Source organism: Aspergillus welwitschiae (assembly GCF_003344945.1).
Source record: "Aspergillus welwitschiae strain CBS 139.54b unplaced genomic scaffold BDQ94scaffold_2, whole genome shotgun sequence".
Lineage (NCBI taxonomy): Eukaryota > Fungi > Ascomycota > Eurotiomycetes > Eurotiales > Aspergillaceae > Aspergillus > Aspergillus welwitschiae.
The window spans coordinates 491,338-508,812 of NW_020798696.1; the positions used below are offsets into that span (position 1 = coordinate 491,338).

General features: G+C 49.9%; 6 protein-coding genes across 6 annotated transcripts; 2 read left to right on the forward strand and 4 right to left on the reverse strand.

Moving 5' to 3' along the window:
- Nucleotides 1–330: 330 nt before the first annotated feature.
- On the reverse strand, nt 331–1,844 carry BDQ94DRAFT_133929 (synaptobrevin family protein). The gene is made up of 2 exons (XM_026764378.1): nt 1,678–1,844; nt 331–1,580 (listed from the first exon to the last, which is right to left on the reverse strand). The coding sequence occupies exons 1-2, from the start codon at nt 1,716–1,718 to the stop codon at nt 851–853; spliced, it is 771 nt and encodes a 256-aa protein (XP_026631482.1). The 5' UTR covers nt 1,719–1,844; the 3' UTR covers nt 331–850.
- A 103-nt stretch (nt 1,845–1,947) lies between these two features.
- BDQ94DRAFT_179591 (uncharacterized protein) lies at nt 1,948–4,312 on the reverse strand. The gene is made up of 2 exons (XM_026773423.1): nt 2,743–4,312; nt 1,948–2,688 (listed from the first exon to the last, which is right to left on the reverse strand). Exons 1-2 carry the CDS (start codon nt 4,301–4,303, stop codon nt 2,036–2,038), a joined length of 2,214 nt encoding a protein of 737 aa, XP_026631483.1. The 5' UTR covers nt 4,304–4,312; the 3' UTR covers nt 1,948–2,035.
- Nucleotides 4,313–4,853: 541 nt separating this feature from the next.
- Nucleotides 4,854–8,805, reverse strand: BDQ94DRAFT_44290 (uncharacterized protein). The gene is made up of 2 exons (XM_026775786.1): nt 8,347–8,805; nt 4,854–8,286 (listed from the first exon to the last, which is right to left on the reverse strand). Exons 1-2 carry the CDS (start codon nt 8,615–8,617, stop codon nt 5,171–5,173), a joined length of 3,387 nt encoding a protein of 1,128 aa, XP_026631484.1. The 5' UTR covers nt 8,618–8,805; the 3' UTR covers nt 4,854–5,170.
- Nucleotides 8,806–10,395: 1,590 nt separating this feature from the next.
- Nucleotides 10,396–12,576, reverse strand: BDQ94DRAFT_165603 (uncharacterized protein; the record flags this gene model as incomplete). The annotated part of the gene is made up of 5 exons (XM_026770356.1): nt 10,396–10,490; nt 10,551–11,714; nt 11,774–12,156; nt 12,216–12,313; nt 12,400–12,576. 5 exons carry the CDS (start codon nt 12,574–12,576, stop codon nt 10,396–10,398), a joined length of 1,917 nt encoding a protein of 638 aa, XP_026631485.1.
- Nucleotides 12,577–12,946: 370 nt separating this feature from the next.
- Nucleotides 12,947–15,052, forward strand: BDQ94DRAFT_179593 (DUF4246 domain-containing protein; the record flags this gene model as incomplete). The annotated part of the gene is made up of 1 exon (XM_026773424.1): nt 12,947–15,052. The coding sequence occupies one exon, from the start codon at nt 12,947–12,949 to the stop codon at nt 15,050–15,052; it is 2,106 nt and encodes a 701-aa protein (XP_026631486.1).
- A 1,084-nt stretch (nt 15,053–16,136) lies between these two features.
- BDQ94DRAFT_44305 (uncharacterized protein) lies at nt 16,137–16,892 on the forward strand. The gene has a single exon (XM_026775787.1). The coding sequence runs from the start codon at nt 16,287–16,289 to the stop codon at nt 16,797–16,799; it is 513 nt and encodes a 170-aa protein (XP_026631487.1). The 5' UTR covers nt 16,137–16,286; the 3' UTR covers nt 16,800–16,892.
- The last annotated feature ends 583 nt before the right edge of the window (nt 16,893–17,475 follow it).

Here is a 17,475-nt window from a genome sequence, read left to right on the forward strand (position 1 = left end):
ATTGGCTCCTCAGGACGTATTGCACGCTCTACTTTCCCATTGTCTTATCCATATCACGACTTCCGAAGAATATAGTTCTCTCATTTCAACGCGCCAGATTATCTCCTCATCAATCCCCTCACTTCGGACGGACTACCATGGTTGAAGAGGTATACGGCTGGCGCAGAAGGAATTGCAGATATGCATTTACATCTAGACAAAGTCTGGATCGCGTTCTGCCTCGCTTGCAGACCCGCACTGAGCTTCTCGCAAGGACGCTGCGGGTTTGAGAGTGAGATACATGCTGTTGTAGATATTATCTATAGTATATATATATGGTTGAATAGTATGATTTTTGATTGAGTTTTGTCCATTGTTGAGTCAGTGATGTGGTCGTTGTCTGGTACTGCTGTGAGCTTGGTAGGTCGCGTAAGAGATGTGGTGTGAGTGTCTTGATGGTTGGATGGATTTCAGCGGTGATATTAAGGGAGCCAGTTGAGTAGCACTTGCTACTAAGTGTTGACTGATAGATTCATTTACTCCGGTGTGTACAACTTTGAATGTGTTTCCAAGTGGATATAGTCTTCTTAAGTAAGACTACAGGTACTTATCCAGTACCAACATCATACCACTCAATCGAAAGACACGCTAGACGTTATCACATTGGGATACCCCAGGAGTAAATATAGATACCTAAAAGTATGAATACCAGCCGCAGTCATCATATCATACAAACAAACAGAAAGGCATATGTCCCGCTCAATTGGCCGAAAACCAGACAATCGTAAGCCGTTCCTCCACCTCATAATCACCACGAAGACAAGAATAAGATACACCATCGCATCGCATCAAACCATATTTCCACCACCACTTACTGACTCTGCCCAACACACCTCCCCCAAGCGGGCAACCCGCACCCCATCCCCACAAACAAATACACCAAGAACACAACCACAACAGCCAACAAAACCATCAACTTGATATTCTTCCACCACATACGTCTCCTCAAGCCACGACTCCTAATGCGAAAATCATGCGCACTCCCACCCAAGCGATCCGTCTTATCCACCAGGAGATCAATCCGCTCTCCCCTCTCCAACACTCTCTCAATATTCTCCGTCATGATGTTCCGCACGCTATCGATTTCCCGTCTTGCCGAGGCCAGCGAATCCGCCGGCGGGGCCGTATTGTACGTTTGCAGCAGCGAGCGGAGCTCATTGTTGAACGCGGCGCAGCCGTAAGCCGGGAGAGCAGAGAAGTCCGTGCTGGAGGGTGAGTAAGTAGAGAGGAACTTGCGCTTGATTTCGAGGAGGAAGGCGAAGGGAATGCGGCGGCCTTGTTCGGCGGTTGCGACGACGATGTAGCTGAGGGGCGCATAGGAGTTGGGTTCGCCCTGGCGGGGGTCGTCGGAGGTGCTGGGTGTTGTGGGCGAGTCGGCGATGTAGTGCACGAAGAGACGCTCGTGGGTGTAGGTGAGCTTTTGCGGTTGGTCGTGACTGATTTTTGGGAGGATGATAGAGGCCAGGGACGAGGCGGCGGTCGAGGATGTGCCTGGGGAGGAGTGTTCGGCAAGAATGGTTGTGCGGTGGGCGATGCAGGAACTGTAGATATGGGTGAGTGATTAGTTGGAGATGCTATTTGAGGGAGAAGATAGATGTCGCGGTGTGCTGCTGTCCAGCTGCTGTTTGAATCACGTACTAGAGCAGGAAGCTCGATGGCTTCGATGAGGAGGCGGCCATGATGGTTTGATAACGCGATTATGTACTCAGTTCGCTATACAAGACGGAGAAAAGTGTAAGATCGATCTAGGCGAGTCCGGGCCCCTGCCTTGGACTGTGGAGGAGGGATTAATGCGAGGGATTATTTGGCGATAAGATCACCGCTCCGTGACGTCGCCGCCCAGACTGTTAACTCCCCGGATTCTATCACGTGATAGATACTATACTACAGCGTACAGCGCATCATATCTATTCATTGATTGGTTGGTACTTTACTATTTTCTAATATTCATGACGATTAAAACATATTCAACTCAAGTTCTCTTGATGTCAATGGATCACTTCGAGAAAGCTTCTACCCCAAGAGACAGGTCCTCCAGCATCTCCGAAGCCTCCCCAACCGGCCCATCACTCGGGGTGTCCACAATCACCGTGTCATTGTCCTCGCTATCAGTATCGAAGCAATCATCAACGTCGTCCGCCGATGTATTCATGTCTATGGAAAGGTCGCTTGTGTCTGCGGGCGCCTCATCCGGAATTGGCTCATGGCTTTCATCTACCGTGGCGTGCGCCTCTGAGGAATTCATGCTGACGACGTCCGTCCAGTAGCTTCCCGTGGCCTTATGAGACGCACGCTGGACCGTACTTTGATACTCGCTTGGGGCGAAATTGGAGTAAGAAGTGGTCGAGTGGACAGTACTTCCTGTGTGGATTGTAGGTCCTGGCATGGAGAATCCACCCGTCTCGAGATTAGGTATCCCTTGATCTGTGAAAACGCCGCCGGACCCATCATCATCACCCCCCGCCCACAGCGGAAGGTATCGCAACTCGTTGTCGGTAAGGCAGATAATGGTGTCGGTTAGTTGAAAGTGCGCTCCGTGTCTGCAGCCCTCCTCCATTCTCTCGGCGAGATCGTCTATATGTGAGCGCACCTGCTGAAGGAAGTCGATTGGGTTGAAGATAGATGGTGTGGGGCTATGGGTAACACCTCCTTCAAGTATCAAATTAGTCCTGTTGCCAGAAGCTCGGCCTGGATGAATCATACCTCGCCTCTCTATGAAAACGGTCCCACCACCGTACCTACGCGGGCTAAACCTTGGGCTATCAAAGTCAACGTGGCTATTGAACTGGTTGACTGCCAGCAGAAACTCTTCCAAGGAAATATCTGAGAGATCTGCCTTATCCTCCGTCTGGAACAGGTGGTGATATTTGCCCAAGTCGGCGATTGTCATAGTTTGAAATTTGCCGTCGGAGCTTGCTAGACAGTCGCTATACCTCGCAGTTCTGAGCAATTTCCAGAACGTCCTGCTGATGATGCGTTCTATATAACGCATTTTATCGTAAGCATTAGCGTATTTATGCGTTGGGTAGATGCTGTGATTAATGTAATGGCCTGTCGTCGCAGCCCTAGTGACAGCGGAGCTGGCCAAAATGGCGACGATGTGTCCCCGCACGTATAGTTTCAGCGAGGAGATTAATTGTGACGCCAATGGACAATGTTCGTCACAATCGTCGGTGTGAAGGGAGATATTCATTGTAGATGGTAGTTGCAAGAGCCAGTGCATTTGTGAGCCTGTCAATTGTATGAACTGGTCAAGAATGCGGTCCACAAAGCTTTGACTTGCATACTCTATCCGTTGGCGATCTTCATCATCCAATGGCTCGCGGCGTCGGCCGTGGAACGTTACCTCTGGCCATTGGAGTGTGGGTGCTTGTCCTGCATTGGCTAGACGTAACAGAGCTTCCTCTCCCACAAGGACAGTGAAAGAATCCTGACAAAGGTGGTCACATTCGATACCACAAGCGATCCTATATGCAATCTCGGGGTGGAGTTCAATAAAGCGAGTATTCGTCCTCTCATAGATCCAGGTCAGGATATGAATTTTGATGTGCCCTATACTGGCAATACCAAACACCTTGGCCAGAGCAAAGAAGGTCCAAAGCTTGCAAGGCGTATCAAGGCACGGGGTAACACATCCCAGAGCTTGCAGGATATGTACAATACCCGTGCGATGACGAGAATCCGAATACTCAGATGGAAGGACCGAATCCTGACACCCATTCTCAGTTTCGAATCCTTCGTCTTTGCCGCCAACACAGTGCAGAGGCAGACCCCAACGTTTTGATGCGCGAGCCCAGGTCCGTATACATAGTGGGCATGATAGTTCAGTGGTGAAAGCCACTGCCTCATCGTCCGTCGAGGGAGGAGTGAGGTCAACGATGTATTTGATTCCATCAGGTAGCTTTCCCTGAAGCTCTGCACGCTTTATCATGCGAGCTTGCTTTCTCGGTTCGAAGAGTCTCTTGAAATAGGGAGATCCGGTTTCCAAGAGGGTGTGGCTGTGAATATAATGGGGAATGGACGCTCCAGTTTGTGGTTGCAATGACCAGTTTGATTTGTACGATGGAGGGTCGATGAAGACGATTGTGTCGGCGCCTTCGAATCGTAGAGCAGCAGGATTGGGATCATCCTCCACTGTATCGCTGCCCGGCTCGGAGCTCATGTTGGTATTGAAATCGTGGAGGGTATAAGCTTCCTCGGCCTCGATTTGGGTAGCTTCAGTACTACCCGTTCCCCACTCTGTCCTGTTGGGATCGTACATCATCTGTTGAAGTCTGGCAATAGGATAAAGAAGAGGAATGGTAGAGCGGACAAAGGAAATATAGGCAGTTATAAGGACACTGAGTTCACTTCTACCTGCAAACGACGTGGTGGTGGTCCTCGATGATCGCTAGTATGACACGGGCCTTCACAGCCTCAGTCAGCCTTGCCGTTCCGCCGCTGCCTGGAAGTAGCAGAGAACCCTGTTCGTGTGGATCAAAGCTGCGCCCGATAGATGAAGAAGGGGCAAGAGAGGAAGAGAAAGAGATTAGAGAGGGACAAGTGAATGATGCATTCCCTCGTCCATAGATTGTCGTTGAACGTTGTTGAGATTACCAGCGCAGTCACTAGTCGCTGACTGAAGTAAATGCAAAACGGGCAAACCCTTGCATATTTCCAGCCTCGGCTCCCTTCGATACCGGGGATAACCATTTAAGCATGGATATTCTTGTGTGCATGATCATAAAGAGCAATTTTAGAATGAATGTCAGAAGATCTTGGGGAACCAGCGGAGCCACGATAAGGTGAACAGACTGACTATACAAAGACACATACTGATATACAAACGGACCATCTAAACATGGTTCTATGACTGCTTCATTTTCTAAGAAATATTGACAGATTGTGTGATCTAGGTCACCTTTCCACCGCTAATTACACCACGTTCTCAATCCACTCGTGGTTGAGCAAAACAAAAAGAAAGACATGTCCGTAACCATGAGGTACTGGAAGGGTATCAAATGCTCATATTTCGTCAATCGTCGAAAAGTCGTGAGACAGCCGGCCCAAAATGTTGTACATGTGCATCAATTAAATACAGGAAAGATCGTCTTTTGAAAGTTTCAAGCGTCCAAACAGCTGCACCAGTAACTTAAAGGTTGTCATCTCCACTGGGTTCGTCTCTGCGTTTCTCAAATGCCAGCTCGTCCGACCATTGCCCTTCGCTGCTCGTCTTGCTCTTCCGAGATCCTTGGAGATCCTTCTTCGGCTCCTTCTTATCTGGGCGCCGTTTTTTCTTCTCACGCTGAACGCCTCGTTGTTCATCAACCCGGCTTTCGCTCCGGCTAGTTCCTCCACGTCGGAGGTCTTTGACTTCCTTGATCACCTCACGGAAGCCTTCCTCGATATTGTTCATCCGTGCCAGTACGAGCTTGCTGAGCATATCCTGACTGCTACTTGGGCTGTCGGCACGCCGGATATTACCTGTCGCGTAGGCTATTTGTGTGGTGAGACTCGAAGGTACACCACCAAGAAAACCGTTCGCAATCGCCTTGTTGTCCCCCAGGTCTGAGCCTAAGCCATCGAGGATGGACGCTTGACGACGCCGCTGAAAGTGTGAATCGGGCACCGAAAAGCCACCCACATCCGGAACAGACATCGGATCAGATCGAGTCATGGTCACGTTTCTAAGCCTGCTGCCATTCGCATTATGTCTCTTCAGCGTCCACTGATCGGCAGAGGTCGACAGGACAGCCCCGCCCGCTGGATCAGGAGTCTCCGCTCTTGGCCGGACAGGGCTTGGTGAAGCTTTGGCGGCTTCGTGATTGTTCTCTGAAGATATCGGGTTGTACAGCATAGTAGCGCCCGAGTAATTTCGCGTGTGGTTCTTGATCCGCCGAGCGGGACTGGTCTTGCGAGATTTGAGTCGTGCAGTCGATGGCCGAGAGCTGAAGTGCTTGGGTGGTGTATGAATCGGACTTTGTTTGGTGGTCTGGGGCGTATCGTCCTCGGAATCCAGTGGACCCGATCTCTGTTCTCCAGCCCATCCGCCATTGTCATCGCTCGTGAGTTCATCGTCACCTTCCATACCCGTCTGTCGCGATAGCTGCCTGCTTCGCATGGGAGTCATGAAAGTCCTCCCATTACGTGGCGTTGCAGGTGAAGATGCGACATGGGGAGGACGGTCAGCGTCGGAGGTAGCGGAGTGATTCGTTTCCGTGAAGTCACGCAGGCTCCTAGTAAATGTCCGGCGAAAGCCCGTCCGACCGCGGGGAAATCTCTCGAGCCGCTCGACCTCCTCTGAGTCTTGCTCATCAGGGGGGTTGACAGAGCCCGATCCCATAGTCTGCATCCACTTGTTGACAACACTGTGGCTTCCTCTGCGGTCAAGGGCGGCGACAGGACGTCTAGCTGTTGCGTCTCGGAATGGTCGTCGAAACACCTCGTCCAGGGCACGGTCTTTCTGGTACGTAGCAACTGATGGTTCTCGGACGAAGGGTCGAATTTGAGAGCTGAAAGCTCTGAATCGACGCCGGGCTCGAAAGCGGTCTGACGAATCACCTCGAGATGTAGATTCAATCAAGTCGGTCGAATCAATTACCTGAGAACTCAGTATCGCTTTCTCGTAGAAGCAGATTGTAAACAGGATGGGTAGGTGAGTGATCTTGATGATCGTGCGGTTAATCCGAACAAATTCGCGGAATGGCACAAAGTAACGAAGTGGGGTGATCAGCCAAGCAAGAATATTAGTCGGCGCGACATAAGAAAAGAGAGCGTCCGACTTGACCATAGAGATTGTGTTGACGGCAAAGAGAAACTGGTGTTCTTGGTTGGCATTCTGCACAATACTCATGAAGGAATTCGTCAAGACCGTGATGAGGATGGTGACGACCACAAAGTGACAAATGAACAGGAACACTGTCAGGATGAGTTTGCCCAGCATATTGTACTCGTCCCATAGACTCCATGCCGTTGGAGTGAATCCCATGAGCATTTGGAACAAGGCATACGCGACGGCCCCAGGAGAATGGTCATCACTGTTGCCAAATGCCTGGGTGAATGCCACAAAAAACCCGCTGCAAGCAATAATAATCAGAAGGAACACCGCGATAAGGTCTGAAGCCATGATTCTAAACGCGATAAGCAGCTGAGAAAAGTAGCGGTAATGGTCAAGAACCGAGAAGAGTCGTGGAAAGAGAAGGACTGCATTCGCGGCCAAGATATCATACGCTTGGTCTGCCACAATATGATTGCGAGTGTAGGGCAGGATGGCGCCGTAAAGTCTCATGCAATAGTAGCAGAAAAGGAGAAAAAGGATGCCGAGATCGAAGAGATTCCAGAAGCTCATGAGGTACAAACTGAACCCTTGCTCGTTGAATCCAACAATCTCGTCGAGCATGAAACCAGCGCTCCAAAGCCAGAAGATAACTTCCAGCGGAGTAATCTCGAGGCGACGTTGGTTCAACACAGCCAGAAACAATCCCAGCAGAACCGCGAATGACAAAGTTGACAAGAACTGTCTGTATCGAGGCACGCGGAGTCGTGAAAGTTTGAACAAGGAGGCATCCCTTGGGTCGTAAATCGTGACCGAACGTCGAAGTCCAGATACGTTGGGCTGTGGCTGACGATGGGACGTGTCAAGGGGAGAAGGATCCGGAGCGGTACCATATTGCAGTCTCCCATTGTTCCTAACTTGTGCGGGCGAGCGATGGAGGTAATCGGATGCGGAATGGAAGACAATCGTGCCAGCCCATATCGCTTCTAGTTGCTGTACCACCAAGGGATGCGACAAGAACCTTTTCGCCTGAGCGCGGATGGCCACTTCGAGGCAAGAGACACGAGCGATGGCGGGACGCTTGCTTCCTGGAGTGGAATACCAACCCGGGGCGCGATCGGAGCTTACCGTGGCCGTTGGCGTCTGACCGTTGAGAGGATAGAACTCATAGGAGAGCGCGTCAATCAATTCCCGCGTCGAGTATTCTCTCAGCAACTTGATCGCGAGAAGCTCGCTCACCATGGCCCTAGTTTGACTCACGCCGCTGTTTCCGGGATTCAGATGGACCTCCTTCGAGAACTGAAGACAGTTCGTTATCAGCGCATATAGTGTAGCCCTGGAGAAATGCAACGCTCGAATCTTCTGCTGTATAGGCTTGACCAGGAATTGAGAGATTTGTGGCGACCGCAATTGATCCCAGGTCAGGGTGGTTTCACATCGAGCAACAATGAGAGGACGGATGGCATGAGTGATGTCATAAACCGGCAAAGTGTCTAAAAAGTCAGCATGCGAACTTGAATTGAGGTTTTAGTTGATAGAACGAGTGTCTGTACCTAGATGCGACGCAGAAAATATGGGAAGGAGAGGCGTGGACTCGATGGGTTCGTCGTCCTCTTCGTCGGTGTCGTCTTCAGATCTTGCGCCAGGCCCCTCATGGGTGCCGTTGTATCCGTTGATCTCTTCATAGCCGGGTTCAGGGCCCCTTTGAGGTGCATTGTTTTGTAAAGCAGGCCATTGGGAATCGCGAGTCGTGTACGGCGACGAGAATGGCGACCGCTCTGCATAGACTCGTCGTTTCTTGGGGCGCAAAAGGGAGGCGAGCATTTTGAAATCGTCGTCCCCTGAAGTCTCAGCAACAATGGGCGGATCAAAGATTGCCGTCACTGCATGTTGGGGACGCGCCAAGATCACAGCAGGAGAGAAAAACCAATGCGTCGCTCGGACCCGAGCAAAGAGAAGGTCTTAAGAGGGATTTGTCGGAACTCTTAATTCCAAGGTGGGCAGGAAACCTGGCAGGTTCGCGTGATTCAAGAAGTATTTTTCAACGGGGGGGAGATAAGCAGGGAGGGCTGCCGAAGCGTTGAAACGATTTGCTCCCAAAATTAACGCAGCCCACATGCGCCTGCAGTGAGTGCAGCAGCGGAGGCGGCGATCGCAGGGAATCAGACCAGCTCGAGAGCTCTCTAGCGTCCGATAAGTATTCCGCACATGAAGCACCTCGCGCCGTCCGTGAATGTTATTGGCGTGTGCTTTAGATCCTTGCGACGGCAAACTGTGGCCAGACCGCTAACCGACCGGTTAGCTCACGGTAAACATCGTACTTTTTCCGTCGGGCTTAAAAAGCCCCCATCCCACTTGATCATAAGATGGAGATCTCTGGCAACCCCGCCACTATTCTTTATCAGAAAGTATGTGATGGGGGCGGGTGGCAAACGACCTTTCCCATTTACAGTGATAAAGAACGCCTATCAATGCATCGCGCAAGGGATGATACCACTTGACTGAGCTAAATTTTTACTTTCAGATCATCTGGTTTTTTTTATTGTGCTTTAGGTAATTATGATCGGAAATTTCCACTTCTACTCAGTACACATACATCATTTGATCTATAAATTTTTTATAAGAAGAGGCTTTTTTTGTCTTTCATTCAAGTATATCATTGTATATGACTATTCTACCTCTTTTAGATTTATACTGTCATTTGAGAATTTCTTTTCATGGCTGATATATCTAAGAAGGACAAGTAAAAATGCTAAAAGTCTCTTGATTATATTATGCCCTTTGCTCACCTCCTAAAGCATAGCACTGAGAGCTTGTGATCACAATGATTGAAATGTACATATGACTCGCTACAGATGCACTTGACCCTAAATACATCCCTCGCCCTGGTCTTGTTTTTTTCCCTCACAACGGAGAAAGAAGATGTGCGGATCGAACGCAAAGCAGGGAATTCGCCCTTTGAGCGATATGCATCGTACTGTATCATGATGTAAACTGTCCCCATAAGAGTACTGGTCCTGTTGGTTGAATAAGATGATAATTCGCCAACTCGAAACGGCGAAGCAGGACCACTCTTAGACCTTTTATTTTGTCTTTTAGTTCATGATTCAATGATCGACTGGTTGATGTTGCTGCGAATTATAATTACCATTGTATTCTGAACATACGTCATGCCCCAGATCTTCACATAAATATCCGGGAGTCTTCCTTAGCCGAAAGCTTCTACGGGGTATACAATTTAGTTCAATCCACGGAACCGTCAAAAGCAAGCTATGGTTTTAAGCGTACTGATTATAATATACACACAGAATCCATTGCATGTCGCTGGCAATTGATGTAAGATAACTTGTAAGTCTAGATAAAGGGACTTTTTTTCCTGATTAGGTTAGGTTTTCCTATGCTGTGTTGCAAATACAGATACAATGAGTGGTTTGATAATACTATTGACTTGTAGCGGGTACTTATCTTTTTCTTTTTATTTCTTTGAAACGCAGGAAAAGAAAAGGACAAGAAGAAGGAGGAGGAGAAGGAGGAGGAGGAGAAGAAGAAGAAGAAGAAAAGAGAAATTTGGACGTGGTACATCAATCTTTGTACCCATCGCATCATTGCGTCTGGAACTGCCGCCGCTTCGCGAAAACGATAAAGCAAACAGCATCCCAAATGCACTCACTGACGGGCACATATGTTACCATCGCACCTAAAAGTCTATGTAATTCGTACACACTTCAACACAAGAATCGCGACTAATGTGACAAACATTTTGCAACAATGCTCTGGAATTGATCATCCAAAGCCTCAATCTCCGAGCCCAGGCCCTTGATATCGTCCTTACTCATCCCACGTCTCGCCGCGCCCATCGTAGAGAACTCCTGCGGATCGCGCATGCCACCCAATAGAAGCGTCTCCAAGATTGTCAGAGGCGCCATTTTCGGATCCTCGACAATAGCATAGATAGTGGTGGCACCCGCACCGGCGTCCCCAATCAAAGTGATAATGCGGGACAGGCCCGCAAAGACATCCGCAACAGCATCCAACTCACCCACAAACGGGACTACCAAAAGCACCCCCATCAAGATCTCATTGATCATTTTCTTCTTCTGGGCCGCTTCGTACGACTCGGCTACGGCGACCACCGATTGCATGCTGGCTACGGCCTGGCTGAGCAGAAAGACCGCCAGGGACAGCGACTGCACGATGTCATCGTCGGTGTCCATCCACGAGCCCAGCGCAATCTCAATCTTGGCCGTGGTGATGGTATCGGTCAGGTTCTGGATGTTTGGGAGTGCCTGCGTCATGATGTCCTTAGGGTTGGTGACAGTGATGGCGCTATCGGCGGCCTTGACGGGGAATCCAATGTAGGTCCGGTCGACGGCTGCGCAGCCGTTTTTATACATCTGCGGCGTGCAAGGTTCCTTGTGTTCTTGCTTGCCGAATTCGATCCATGTCTTATCAATACCGTAGTTTGCGGAAAGGTTGCCGTAGAAGCCCTCGGCATCAACGAGATCATAGTAGACGGTGAAAGTGCCCGTGTCAATTCCGATGTCTCCCGGACAAGAGCCCCGGGTGTGGTTCCGACCGTTCTGGCTGTACGTGCACTGAAAGTAGGCGTTTCCGGGGCCGTAGGGTGTGTCAGTTCTCATGAAATCAGTCAGCTGGTCGGGGATGATCTCCTTGATATACTTGACGTAGTCGTTGAACTTGTCGTCGTAGCTGCTAGTGATCCCCGTATAATTAGTCAGGGTTTGCTGCAGCACCGTCAACAGGCCGTCAAGCGTGTAAAAATCAATGCATGCGGGCTCCAGGGCGTCGACCGCTGCCGCCAACGCGTCCAGCGTTGAGAAGACTCGGCTGAAGTCGCAGCTGGGGGTCTCAGTGCACGCGGGATCCGACCCGTCGCCTGTCGAGCAGCTGGCAACCTCATCTGCGTTGTCAACGCACGTAGGATCGGGACAGTAACCTCGCTCGCAGGCAAAGTTGCACAGTCCACTATCGTCTCCGGCGGTGGAAATACCCGTAATGCAGGAAGATTCAGGGGATCCGTCGCCGTGCAGGTGTAGTTATGGATCGGGCAGTATCCCACATTGCAGCCATAGCTACACAGCCCAGCGAGCGCACCGGACCCAGTGCCCGCGGTGCACGTATCCGGCGTAAAGTGCGACACGGTTGGGATAATTAACGGCACTTCCACCGTGACACAGACCCCTTCGATGCAATTCCCATAATTACAGGCAAACGAGCAGAGCCCGCTGTAGCTGGGGCTCTCTCCAGCTGTCGGATAGCCCTGAATGCCTGTGGACTTGGGCATCTTTGGCTGGGGGCCCATTTTGGAGCACACGCAGGCTCCCACGGGGCAATATCCCAGGCTACAAGTGAACTTGCATAATCCAGCGAAGTTGCCTTTCCCCCATCCCTCGATGCATACTTGGTCAGCCAGCGAGGTGAGTCCTCCGCCATCGCACTGCCCACCCAGGCGTTCCAATTCTCGATTCCGAGAGTGTTCGCACACCCATCAGAAATGTCCTGTCCATCGAGCGTCACTACTGGACTTCCGCCACGTGTAATGCTTATTATAACGTCCCCGGAGTGGCCCGTAAATGATACACTACCGTGGTAGATCTCTGCATCGCCGCTGGGGGTATGAATCCGAAAGCGCCCAGGTCCACTCCGGCGACGGTGACGGTGACTAGGGCCTCAGAACCCAGCAGTGCAAAGTAGAAGATCTTATCCTGAGGGATGTCCTTGGCTTCATACTCTAAGATGATCCGGGGAATTGTTACCAGCATATCTTTCAATTGGCTTGATAAGCCGGTTGCCCGAAGATTATTATTTCTTTTTTTTTTTCTTTTTTACTTTCTTCATCCTTGCCACTTTTGCGACTCCTCTACCCATGCGGTTGCTGGAATTGGATATTGCCGATTGATCCGTGTATAGACTATAGATTAATAAACTGTGTCTTAGAAAATCGGAGATGGTGCCAAAAGAAGAAAAGGGTCATAGATAAGTAGGGCTTAGACTGCCACGGCTATACTTGTTATTTACTAGTGACTATTACACGACTGAACGCTACTTAAACTATGATCATCAGGCTCATGTCTCCTGCAAGCAAGACCACAACGCTCTGAGCTTCCTACTTTTAAAATCTTCTCCCATTCAATGGCTACTCTTACCAATAACGGAGATGGCCCTCTTCAGGTGCCCGGGTTCGGCTCCATTCCCTTGGATTTTCAGCTCCCGCCAGAGGCTCGCTTTGCACATGGGCTGTTGGACTACCGCCACTCACCTCGGCTGACCAAACGGGAGATGGCCATGCTTTGTCTCATGCAACAGGTCACAGAACAACCTGGTTGGGATTCGGCCGTAATCAATGAGGATGAGGTCCAGCTCGCGCAATGGTACCGCGATGCCACGGAAGGACCGGATGGTCACCTAATCAGCGCTGCTGCATGGGACTGGTGTCTAGCGGAACTGCGCGATAAAGCAGAAACGTGGCGGGAAACAGGCCGCCTCCTGGTCTTTGACAGTTCCTCGGCCGTGTGTCAAGCCGATGTGTCTCTGTCAGATCGAGAGTCCCCGTCCCTGAAAGAAGGGTTCCAAGCGGAGATAGACCGATTGGGGGCCCCACACCCGCAGCCCAGACCCTATATTCAATATAATCGCTTAGTGGATCCATCTTGGTATCCCCTTGTCTACGACCAGACTCGAGTCCTTATTCATGGGGGGCGGACTTCCCTTGACAATTTTCTCTGGGATTCGGCCGAAGAACCTGATGGAGAGCTACCTGCCCATCCCATGGGCCCTCCCCAACACCGGCCAGGTCATTTGGAACGCAGGCCTGGCCAAGGAGGACCGGAGAGCTGCTGGTCCAACCGCTTTCAATGGCTTCCATGTGAGGTGCAGTTCGATAATACTGACATCTTGGATGTTCGAATCACGTCATACGTCAATAATCTCCACCCCGCCAGGCACCAAAATCTCTATAGGCATCTGGAGCGCCTAATCGCAAGCTCCGTTCCTTCCTGGAATGAGATCTTATTCTACGGCAATACCCGTGGCTGTCGCCCACCACGTATCCTGACGTATGGATGCGAGATTCATGACTATAAAGAAGAGCACAAATTGTTCGACGTCCTGCAACACGGGCACCGCTGGCAGGTACAATGTGACACCTACAAAGAGTGGGAGTCCCTGCGCAACATAGCTTGCGAGTACATTGAAGGCCCCGAACCACCCAAATGGAAGCAGGCGGACCCCTTGCCTGAAAAGCCGGCCAATTTGATGGATTTGCTCACTTCCGAGCAACGGGATGTTCCTGGCCTTATGCGTGCTGTCGCTGAATACAAGCGCACTCGACGAGCCTGGTTCAATCACCCAGAGCCAGGTGTCTCATTCTCGTATGAGCAGTGGAAGCAGGGTAAATATACGGGACGAGCAATTCACGCGCAGCAGATCAGCAAGTACCCGGATCCGCTACACCATGACCACAAGCCTATTCAATTGGAGAAGCAATTCCAAGATAAGGGTCTCCAGGTTGTAGTAGAAATTACCCGCATCGAAATACACCCAGACAATCCTATCTTTATCGGAGAGAGACATTTCCACACTGAGGGGCTCCGCAACGACCGGATAGCGGCCACCAGTCTGTATGTGGTGGAGTGCAACAATATCACCCCCGCTCGCCTGGCGTTTGAGCATGAGGACAAAGTCCACGCCTCGGAGCTAGGGTGTCAGGTGCCTAATGCACTTGCCACGGTCCTCGATGTAAAATCCTGGCAGCGGTATGAGGAGCATCCCCCTCGCGCACTCCATACTTTCGGGTCGGTTCCACTCACAGACGGCCGTCTTCTCAGCTGGCCTAATACCTATCGATCGAAACTGGAGTCCTTTTGCTTAGAGGATCCCAGCCAGCCGGGAAATTTGACCCTGATCAAACTTCGGCTCGTCGACCCACATTATCGCATCTGTTCAACAAAGAATGTTCCTCCGCAGCAAAATGACTGGTGGGCTGCAGCAGCCCGACAGGCAGCTAGGCTCGATCAACGCTTACCCCTGGAGTTGGTGTGGTATGTAATGGACCATGTGAAAGACTGGCCGATGTCCGCAGCTGATGCCGAAAATCTGCGCATAAAATTGCTATTCGAGCACGAACGCGTGCGCCGGGTCATCGATTCGTGCGTGGGACATCATATCGTTAATCGTCTCCCTTACGGTGAACAAGAAGCCGAAGATATGATGGATAGGGTCGGATACGAGTCCCCTTAGTCTAGTTGTTGGCAATAAAAATCTACTCTAGGGTCTAACCTGGTATTTTTGGATTGATAATGGGCGTCAAAAGCCTCGGTTCCTAGCGCCGGAGTTGTTTCGATTTGTTCAAGCGCGTCAGGCGGAGTTGAGACGGCGCCAAGTGTAGTAGTATAGTGCTTAGCCAATGTCTCACTTTCATTTGTGATAGAACACTCTCAAGTCCTTAGACTAGTACTAAGTCGATAGTAGCATTCACTGCCAAGTTATATATCGTCTCTTTGGAGGTGTAGCATGACACTGAATGACTACTAGTCCCCAGCGCGCTTGCCTGTGCAAACAAGTGTGCTGGCGTGCCCTCCTGTCGCACCTGGTTGTGCTCTACTTCTGGCCAGGAGTGCCAACTTTACCGCGAGCAGCCATTCTCCCACGCAGACAATCCGCTCTTCATTTCCGGTATCTGCGATGAATCCTCCGTACCGTTCGTCGAGAACGTCGCCTTTTCTTCTTCAATTATAGCAGCACCGTCTAGTTTGGTATGTTTTGAACCCCTGATTTCTCCTTTCCACCCTCCCCTCTATTTCCATGATTATTTTTTCCTATGGTTTTGTCAACATGTTATCCGGACTAAACAACACTTTGGCTCGCTGGTTCCTCCAGTTCCATCAACAACCCACCCCAAGTGCCCCTGCAAAGCGCGACGGGTCTTTTCATCGTCACCATCACCGTCATGCGCATGGTCATCGTCTTTAGACTTGGTCTAGGGTCAGTCGTGAAAGTGAATTATTCGTTACGGGCATCCCAGCCTAGGTTCCTCATGTGCTCTGGGCTATCGCGGAGGTATGCACAAAGTGAGATAAGCGGAAATCTTCTTTGTTTCCTTATAAAGAGCTGTTCCGTGTAGGTACATTTTGTAATATTCGAGTCTTAGCAACTTTCGAATCATTCTAGGGAATCTTCTGAATTGTTGAGAGATGTATAGTAGAGTGTTAATTTGTCAATGATTTTTTGGTATGATGTCTAAGTATATTTTAGTCACGTGTTTATGCTAATGCATGTTCAAAACTCTCTGAATCTGACCAGTCGGTCTTCCAACCATCATGTTCGTCAGATCAAGTAATACCCCCTGGTTCAGTTGTGCACATCTCAAACCCAAGATAAACAGAAACCCCCTATTCTACACTTCTACCTGCCCCCTGCGTCATAGATCTGTATCCTTGAGAGCACAATATATCACAGAATACAGTAGTTAAATATGTCAAGTGAATCAGCGTCGGAGACTAGCCGCCTACCAACTGTCCCTGAGATCGAAGCTGCAACAGAACGCCTAAGCATGTCCGATGCATACGATCAAGTCTTCCGTGTGGGAGAGCGTTTCGCAGTGAAATCGGGCTACGGCGTACCTCTCATTGAAGGTGAAACCATGAAGTTTCTCGAAGAGCACCAAGTTCCAGTTCCAAAAGTTCATGCAGCTTTTGAGGACCCAGACTCTAAGAAAACTTATATTATCATGGATCACGTCCCTGGCGATACGCTTGAAAGCTTATTGCCGTTCCTTGATCCGAGTGAAAAGACCATAATATGCAAGTTGATCGAAGACGCGATGTCGAAGCTACGGAGTATACCGTCGCCTGGATACTTCGGGATGCTGAACCGCCAGCCCTACCTTGACGGGGTATTCTGGACTGAAGATAATAATCCAAAGATATCTGGGCCCTTTACAAACCAGGAAGACCTGAATCTTGCTATCATTGAAAGAATGAGTTAGATTGAGAGAGAGCAGTATATTCAATTGTTGAGACCTATGATCGACCGGACCCTTCGCGGTCACCGTCCTGTTTTTACCCACGGTGACCTTCAACCGAAGAACATTATGGTTGAGAGGCTCGGAGTTCGTAACGGATGTCCGGAGTTCAAGAAGACGGGTGTACAAGTTCCCGCATACCAACTATCTTAGTTAATTAGACATGATACAGTGGATATCTCTACTCGCCAATAGAATCTGACTTTTTCCTGCAAGTCTGTGTATGATGCAGTGTTTATCTCTTGCTCGGGAATGCAAGTACTAACCTTAAAGCTTCCCGCTCGGAGAATAAATGCGCCCGCAGCAGCACTAGTCCTAAAGATTGATCCTGAGCGCTGCAGATTTCGTTGAAAATGCAGCATTGGCCTCTTTAACTATACCAGAAAGAAATATGTTGTAGATTGGTAAGCGGGGGTATGTCTCTTCGGAATTATAATAAGGCTGAGACACTGGTTCGAGGCAAATGGAAGATAAAGTAAAGCGGGGCGTAAGCATCCATTCTGTTCCTCCCTGCTCAATATATTTATAGTGTATCCTTACAAGATAAGTATGCTACTTCAAAAACCATATGAACATCGGCCAAGATCACATAGCAAGAGAAGGATACAACAATGATAGGATATTCTACATAGAATTAGAT

Coding starts and splice junctions, on each gene's coding strand:
- BDQ94DRAFT_133929 (XM_026764378.1), bottom strand. CDS start 1,718: ATGGCCGCCTCCTCATCGAAGCCATCGAGCTTCCTGCTCTA. Junction 1,581..1,677: donor CCATCGAGCTTCCTGCTCTA/GTACGTGATTCA, acceptor CCATATCTACAG/TTCCTGCATCGCCCACCGCA.
- BDQ94DRAFT_179591 (XM_026773423.1), bottom strand. CDS start 4,303: ATGATGTACGATCCCAACAGGACAGAGTGGGGAACGGGTAGTACTGAA. Junction 2,689..2,742: donor CGTTTTCATAGAGAGGCGAG/GTATGATTCATC, acceptor TGATACTTGAAG/GAGGTGTTACCCATAGCCCC.
- BDQ94DRAFT_44290 (XM_026775786.1), bottom strand. CDS start 8,617: ATGCTCGCCTCCCTTTTGCGCCCCAAGAAACGACGAGTCTATGCAGAG. Junction 8,287..8,346: donor ATTTTCTGCGTCGCATCTAG/GTACAGACACTC, acceptor CTGACTTTTTAG/ACACTTTGCCGGTTTATGAC.
- BDQ94DRAFT_44305 (XM_026775787.1), top strand. CDS start 16,287: ATGTCAAGTGAATCAGCGTCGGAGACTAGCCGCCTACCAACTGTCCCT.